The 7,944-nt window shown below is 35.0% G+C and overlaps 2 protein-coding genes across 2 annotated transcripts; one reads left to right on the top strand and one right to left on the bottom strand.

The window, feature by feature from the left end:
- Positions 1–806: 806 nt before the first annotated feature.
- LOC133334870 (adenosine deaminase 2-like) lies at positions 807–2,634 on the top strand (the record flags this gene model as incomplete). Its single annotated transcript, XM_061543184.1, has 5 exons — positions 807–1,304; positions 1,390–1,559; positions 1,651–1,832; positions 1,960–2,096; positions 2,170–2,634. Coding segments are annotated over 5 exons (1,451 nt in total), but the record flags the coding sequence as incomplete, so codon positions are not given.
- Positions 2,635–2,959: 325 nt separating this feature from the next.
- Positions 2,960–6,608, bottom strand: LOC133334873 (low molecular weight phosphotyrosine protein phosphatase-like). Its single transcript, XM_061543188.1, has 4 exons — positions 6,575–6,608; positions 6,306–6,487; positions 3,286–3,459; positions 2,960–3,127 (listed from the first exon to the last, which is right to left on the bottom strand). The coding sequence occupies exons 1-4, from the start codon at positions 6,606–6,608 to the stop codon at positions 2,960–2,962; spliced, it is 558 nt and encodes a 185-aa protein (XP_061399172.1).
- Between the last annotated feature and the right edge of the window lie 1,336 nt (positions 6,609–7,944).

Here is a 7,944-nt window from a genome sequence, read left to right as displayed (position 1 = left end):
AACTCTGCTTCAACTCAAACAGCTCCTCTGTAAAAATTCCCTTCTTAGCTCCTCAATAAAGACTCCTTTTTTAGTCCGCCTTCAAAAATGCATAAAAACTCCCTGCCTTCAGCTCGTCTATAAAGACTCCCTGCCTTCAGCTCAGCTCGTCTATAAAGACTCCCTGCCTTCAGCTCATCTATAAAGACTCCCTGCCTTCAGCTCATAAAGACTCCCTGCCTTCAGCTCGTCTATAAAGACTCTCTGCCTTCAGCTCGTCTATAAAGATAAAGACTCCCTGCATTCAGCTCGTCTATAAAGACTCCCTGCTTTCAGCTCGTCTATAAAGACTCCCTGCCTTCAGCTCGTCTATAAAGACTCCCTGCCTTCAGCTCGTCTATAAAGACTCCTTGCCTCAGCTCGTCTATAAAGGCTCCCTGCCTTCAGCTCGTCTATAAAGGCTCCCTGCCTTCAGCTCGTCTTAAAGACTCCCTGCCTTCAGCTCGCCTATAAAGACTCCCTACCTTCAGCTCGTCTATAAAGACTCCCTACCTTCAGCTCGTCTATAAAGACTCCCTGCCTTCAGCTCGTCTATAAAAACATCCTTCCGCTCTTCTATAAAGACTCCCTTCAGCTCGTCTATAAAGACTCCCTTCAGCTCATCTATAAAGACTCCCTTCAGCTCATCTATAAAGACTCCCTTCACTCGTCTATAAAGACTCACTTCAGCTCGTCTATAAATAAAAGCTCCCTCAGGTTTTTTACTTATTAGTCCTTTTTTCAACCACCCCTTAACCTTTTTTTATTATTTTTGTAATATTTTACAGCCTATCAAGATGCTCGCGAAGCCGTCATCCAGGCCGAAGATCTCCTCAGCACCGGTGGACGTTTACATTTAAATAGCCGTGAATCGAAAGTCGATGAAATATTTCTCAAATATAAATACGATGAGCTGGCACGGGGATTTCATGATTCCGATCGAAATCCAGCTGCCATGCATTTCTTTAAGGCCAAGCCATTAATCGAACGAAGTAAAGTATTTCATTTCCTCCAACAAATGCCCAAGGGAGCACTGCTACATACACACACCTCCGCCACCGTTTCTTCCAAATGGGTTGTGGCAAATATATTCCGTATGCCGGGCCTACTACGATGCGTTAAAAAGGATGGTGTTAGTATTTTGAGTTTTCGTCGTATGCCGGAGAAACACAACTGTGCAACACAATATGTTTCGGTGAATGAGGAAAGAAGTCGTTCCGCATCAGCATCGGAATATGATCGTGCTTTGGAGAAACTTATTAATTTGTATACACCCACACCGGAATGTAAGTAGCACCTTTTAATGGGAAATGAGCATTCCGTTGACTCTAATATTATTTTTTTATTCTTCTATTATCCAAAAATTTCCAGTAGAATATTCTTCCATAAATCGGGTTTGGTCCAAATTTCAAAATATGTTTAGCACCATTTCGGATGCATTGCTGTACATACCCGCTTTCCGTACCTATCACTGGCAAATGATGGAAGAAATGTACAATGATAATATCATGTATGCCGAAGTTCGCATGAATTTCTATGAGGTAGGTCCCAACAATTTCAGGTGGTAGGTTCAACCATACCACCTGAAATTGTTTTTAAAAATTCACATTAATTTGTTGTTTTTGTTTTCAGTTATATGATATTAGTGGTCGGATCTTCCCAGCGGAACGTTGCATTACCGAACTCATTGATATTATCCGGAAATTCAAACTACAGCATCCCGACTTTTTGGGAATAAAAATTATTGTCTCACCTCATCGTAATGCTGAACCGGATGTAATGCGCAAACGTTATGACATCTTTAAGAAGTATCAGTAAGTATACATCTGAAATGAGTCCTCAGAGGCAAGTGGGAGTGGGAATTTTATAGACCTTCTTCGGCTCGTCGATGAAATTGGCCATTAATAATATTTTTTTAATGACAACCTTTTTTCTTTACAGTTCCATGTATCCCAAAGAATTGATTGGTTTTGATTTGGTTGGCCAGGAAGATAAGGGAAAGCCTTTGCATAATTTCGTCAGTGTTCTACATGATCTACCCAAATCGGCTAAATTCTTTTTCCACGCAGGAGAGACAAGTAAGACAAATATTACATATTTCCCACAGAAAAACAAAAACAATTATCCTTCTCCCCCTCTCCTTACTTACAGATTGGTTTGGTGCCTCAACAGATTACAACCTCTTGGATGCGATACTCTTGAATACAACACGTATTGGTCATGGTTTTGCCCTGATGAAACATCCTGTTCTCTGGAATGCCGTGAAATCTCGTGATATTGCTGTCGAAGTCAGTCCGATATCAAATCAAATTTTGAATTTAGTATGGGATTTACGTAATCATCCCGGTGCTTTATTCCTTGCACAAAATATACCCATGGTTATATGTAATGATGATCCTGGATTTTGGGATGCTAAGGGTCTGAGTTATGATTTTTATTATGCCATTATGAGTTTGGCACCAAATAATGCCGGCCTAAAGACTCTCAAACAGTTGGTATGGAATTCGTTAAAATATTCTACATTTGAAGCTGGGGAAAGGCAGAGAGCCTATGCTCTGCTGCAAAAGAAATGGGATCATTTTATTGATGATGTCCTTAGTGGTTTAGTAGTTTAGTGAAAAACAATTATACAAAGAATTTAGTTTCTATACATATATTTTATAATAATATATTTTATAAGAATATTGAAATAAATTTATAATAATAAAATCAAATAAAATATGTTTATAAATAAATTTAGAAAGCTAATATAATTATCAATACACAAAATTTAGTCATGTGAATATTTTTGTAATACTTGCAAAGTTTATAAATATTTTATAGAAATTAGATAATAAATTCAGACATCTAATCCCTGAGACCTAATTGAGGTTTTCAATTATAAGTATCGCACCTGCCACCAGATTACAAACTCATATTTCATTCTATACAATTTCCTCCTTCATACACTCGCCACTTCTTTGGGGCCCTCCTGCGGTACCTCCTTTGTTTCACCATTATCATCATCGTCTTCGTGTTCCACATTATCAAATCGATGTTTTTCAATCAACTTTAAACAACTTTCATAGACTTGATCGAATGTACTGCAGAATGCCGACATACCCTTGCTCTGTAATATATAAAAAATTAAATTAATATTTATTCTTCCTTTAAGATCAGCCAGGGCCATTTTTATAAAATATTCCTTTTATAGACCCCACACTGTTAGATATCATCCCATATTGATTATCGGAAACTTGTAATAATGACCCACAATCAATGACTTACAAAATATGGATCCTTAATAATTTCCATTTCATAATTATCCAAATAGGTCCCCAACAGTCCAACTTTAGCTCGACATTTTTTACCCGCCATATCAGCCATCACTTGGAGTTCATTTAGATTACTCTCATCCATGCCGAGAATATAATCAAATTTTTCAAAATCTTCCATAGTTATCTGAAAAGGAAAACAAAGAAAAAGTTTGAGTCGGTTTGTATACCCCCAACCGATGGTTTGCGGAGGACAATAAAATCGGACAATCCATACGTTTGATATCTTCGAATTTGATCTACCCAAGATAAACATATTATGATATGCAAAGTTTGTATCAAATCGGACATTCCATTCGTTTGATATTGAGAGGAACCAGAAGGAGGGGATCGATGAGCCCCATCTTCAAAGGTAATCTAGGTTAGGAAAACGTATTACGATTTGCAAAGTTTGGATCAAATCGAACATTACACTCCATTATTAAAATTTGGACCCTTTGTGGGATAGGTGCCAGAAGGAGTGATCTGATGTGTTCTAGTTTTGGTAAAAGTATTACGATGTTTAAAGTTTGGGTCAAATCGGACATTCTATTCGCTTGATATTGGAATAACAATTTATTAAAATGTTGACCCTTTGTAGTGGAAGTACCAGAAGGAGTAGAACGATGGGTCCAATCTTCAGACATGATCTAGCTTTGGTAAAAGGATTACGACTTGCAAAGTTTGGATCAAATAAGACACTCCATTCGTTTGATATTGAATTAACAGATTTTCAAAATTTAGACATTTCTGGGGGAGGTGCCAGAAGGAGTGGATCGATTGGTCTCATTTTCGGACTGGATCTAACCATGGTAAAAATATTATGATGTGCAAAGTTTGGATCAAATCGGACAATCCATTCGCTTGATATTGGATTAAATAATTAAGATTTGACCCTTTATAGTGTGCCACAAGGAGTGAAATTTATAAAAATTGAAAATTTTAAATTTTTGTGGTGGAGGTACTAAAAGGAATGCACCGATAAGTCGCTAGAACATACAGGCTTGGTAATAATATTAGGTTGGTCTATGTTTGATTCAAATTGGATAGTCCAAAGAAACATCTTGACGTTCGCATGATTTTACAAAATTAATTTCAACAAAATGTTTACCATTTTGTGTGGGAGGTACCAGAGGGTGTGGTCCGATATTCCCAATCTTCGAACTATATTTAAGTTTGAAAGATAATATTACGATGTGCAAAATTAGGATGAAGTCGGTTTCTCCCTTCAAGAGTTATCGTGCGCACCTACCAGACTGACGGACATTTGTAAATCGACTCCAAATTGTCTGAAACGGTTTTGGACCAAAGAAACATCGTAAGTATTTAAAATTTTATAAAGACTCCGCCTATATTTATTTACTAGCATATACCCGCTACATCGTTAGCAAATGCGGGAATTATTTAATAACCAATACCGACCATAATTAAAATTTTAATATGTTCTCTTAAAGCACGTGTTTCTAAATGTACAAACCCCAATTCTGACCGCAACAGAAATCTAGCTCTACTACCTCCGTAGTCTTGTAATATTTATTTCGACAAAAAATTCCAAATTCACCCAAATTCAAATTTAGTTCCAGTTAGTACACTATAATATAAATTTCTACAAATACCTATTCTAGCAAGCATATGTACGAATTTAAAAAAAACACCCCAATCCTACTTCCTAATATTTATTTCCTGTAATATTTATTTCGACAAAAAATTCCAAATCTCATATATAGGTTCACCCAAATTCAAATTTAGTTCCAGTTAGTACACTATAATATAAATTTCTACAAATACCTATTCTAGCAAGCATATGTACGAATTTAAAAAAACACACCAATCCTACTTCCTAATCTCAAAATTCAAGATCTATTGGTTCACTATAAATCCAAATTGTACCAAATTTAGTGGCATATAGTACACATTAGTGAACATTTTCAAAACTTCCAACATACCCCAATACAACACCCCAACAATTATGCTAACTCCAAATGTCAAGATTCAAGCTCCAAATTCAAATTGTACCAAATTTAGTGCCGTTTAGTACTTTTCGTATACATAACTTCCACTTACAAAATTACCCCCTTATATCAACCCTAATTCTCAAATTTAATTCGCATTCCAAATTTCAAGATTGTAGCTCTATCGATTCTACGAAATTGTAACAAATTTAGTACATTTTAGTACTTTTCGATTACTTATAGTTCGAATTCCAAAAAAACTCCATCAATAACCCTCTATCCAAATTTCAGAGTTCTAACTCCGTCGGTTCGCCAAATACAAATGGTACCATATTTAGTGTCTTTTCGTACCGTTCTAGTACGCATTTCCAAAATCCAAGCCTTATATCACACGTTTGTACTATATTTAGTACTTTTCGTACCGTTCTAGTACGAATTTCCAAAAACCAAGCCTCATATGACACATTTGTACCAAGTGTGAAACTTACACAAAATTTCAAGATTCTAGCTCCAGCCGTTTGGCCTGGACGTTAAGTCAGTCAATCACTTTACTCATTTATTAGCATATAGATTTCAAAAAATGCAATTTGACCCGACCGAATTAAAGATCCGCTTCCACTTGATTATATAAACTCCTTTCCGCTCGTCTTTATGACTCTCTTCCGTTGATCTAAAAATACTCCCTTCTGTTTTTCTATGAAGACTTTATTCCGCTCTTCTATAAAGACTACCTTGCCATGAAATCTGTACATCTCTCAAGGCAACCCCATTCCATTCTGACACAACCAATATCAGAACATTGTTATGTTCTTAATTTGTATCGAGAGATTAATTTGTGTCGTCGGAATCCTAAATATATGTCCTTCCGGCCAGCTAAGCACCCTTACGCACACCGTTTTCTGTCAATATTTTCACAAAGGAACTTTCGTCGACAGCCACCCTGTTATAACAACAACAACTAGAAGATCTCTCCTTAATTCTTGTATAACCGCGGTTATTTAAATCCCCCTTTCATATCTTTTTTTTATCACATAGAACTTACCATTCGCCCATAATGTTTTAGTTTTATACCATGATCATCGAGTACTTTTAAACAACGTTCCTCTGGTTTGCGACCAACATTCCACGATCGTAGAGCAGCACTATCAATAATCCAGTCAAGCTGATTTTTCAGAGCTAAATGTTTGAGAATACCCTCGGCCATCGGAGAACGGCAAGTGTTGCCTAGAATTATACAATAAACAAACCAAATTGAGATACTCTAATACACAACAAACAAATTTCAAAACAGAAAATGAAATAAAAACTTACCAATGCAGATAAATAAGATTCTAAGGCGTCCCATGATGTATTCGATTAGCTTTTTAATTCCCTTTGCAAATTTTCCACCTAATACAGCTTCTATTTCTAAATATGAAAATCAAGATAACAAATAATTTTTATTTGAGAAAAATTTTTTTATTGTTCTAATAGTTTTCTTAAGAACAAAATGCAAAAATAAAAATAAACACACAACAACTACGTAATTTGTTGTGTGTTTGATAGTTTGACAACAAATGTTAATCCGGCGAATGGGGGGGTCTTATTATTCGTGGGTGTAAAATCTGAGGTACGAATGTCATATAAATCGACAACCTGTTTTAATGAATTGTTGAAATAAAAAAAAATAATATGAAATAACATGTGTGAATGAAAATCGAATAGATAGATAGATTTTGATTTTAGTTTAGGAGTTTGTAGTCATTTGCAAATTTGGAAAAAAAAATTGGTTTATTATTGGCTCATATAAAAGTACAATTAAAATGAAATATTTTGCAAAAAAATTTTAGCCAATCGGATAAAAAATATTTTTAATGGATTTTTTTTTAATTCCTTTTTACTTAAAAACAGGATTATTAGGTCCTTAATTATGCCACTAAAAATTGTTTTAGAGTCTACAGACTTTTCTGGAAACTTTGAAATATTTTTAAAAAAAGTTTTGAAGAGAAACGCAATAGTTTCGTACAATGTAAGCATATGTATTTATTGAAGATGTGAAGATATTGAAACACAACCTTTTATATCGATTGTAATTTTTATTTATCCGGCTCGAATGACCACTGTTAGGGAGAAATTGAAACACATCTCTTCCTTTTGGATGCATTTTCAATACTCTGTTTTATTCTTTGTTTTAAAAGGGTTTTTTCGAATATACAAGATTTCTTGTTTTCTGGCTCGAAGGACCAAATGTTGAAATTGAAATTACAATCGAAAGAAAATGTTATTTGTGAATTTCTCAAACAGAAGAGTTGTTCTGACATACTATTTTCCCGTAGATTTTCAAACTTATGGTCTCTTTTATTAAAATTCAGAATTAGCAAACCTCTACCCGTATTTCGTGTGTATTCGAATTGTCCACAAATATTAGTAATAATATTATAGTTGTGACAGTGTTTTTTATCGCTTGCTCTTTGTGGTATTTCACAAAGATTATTAATCAGTCACATAAAAAAACTTATTTTTAAGTTTTCATATAAACACGTTTGAATTGATTACAATACCCAGTAGTTCGAGTAACTGGCTATGTACTAGTTATTTTACTATTTACGTGTAACTACCACTAGTTACCACTTCATGCCCTAGACTGGTGAATTTAACATGTGTATGTCATTGGGGAAGTCAATTGTCCCTTCCTTGCATTA

The sequence above is a fragment of the Musca vetustissima genome, unplaced genomic scaffold, assembly GCF_032173495.1.
Source record: "Musca vetustissima isolate MV318-11 ecotype Yass unplaced genomic scaffold, APGP_CSIRO_Mvet_v1 utg106830, whole genome shotgun sequence".
Classification (NCBI taxonomy): Eukaryota; Metazoa; Arthropoda; class Insecta; order Diptera; family Muscidae; genus Musca; species Musca vetustissima.
This window is presented reverse-complemented; position numbering and strand designations above follow the sequence as displayed.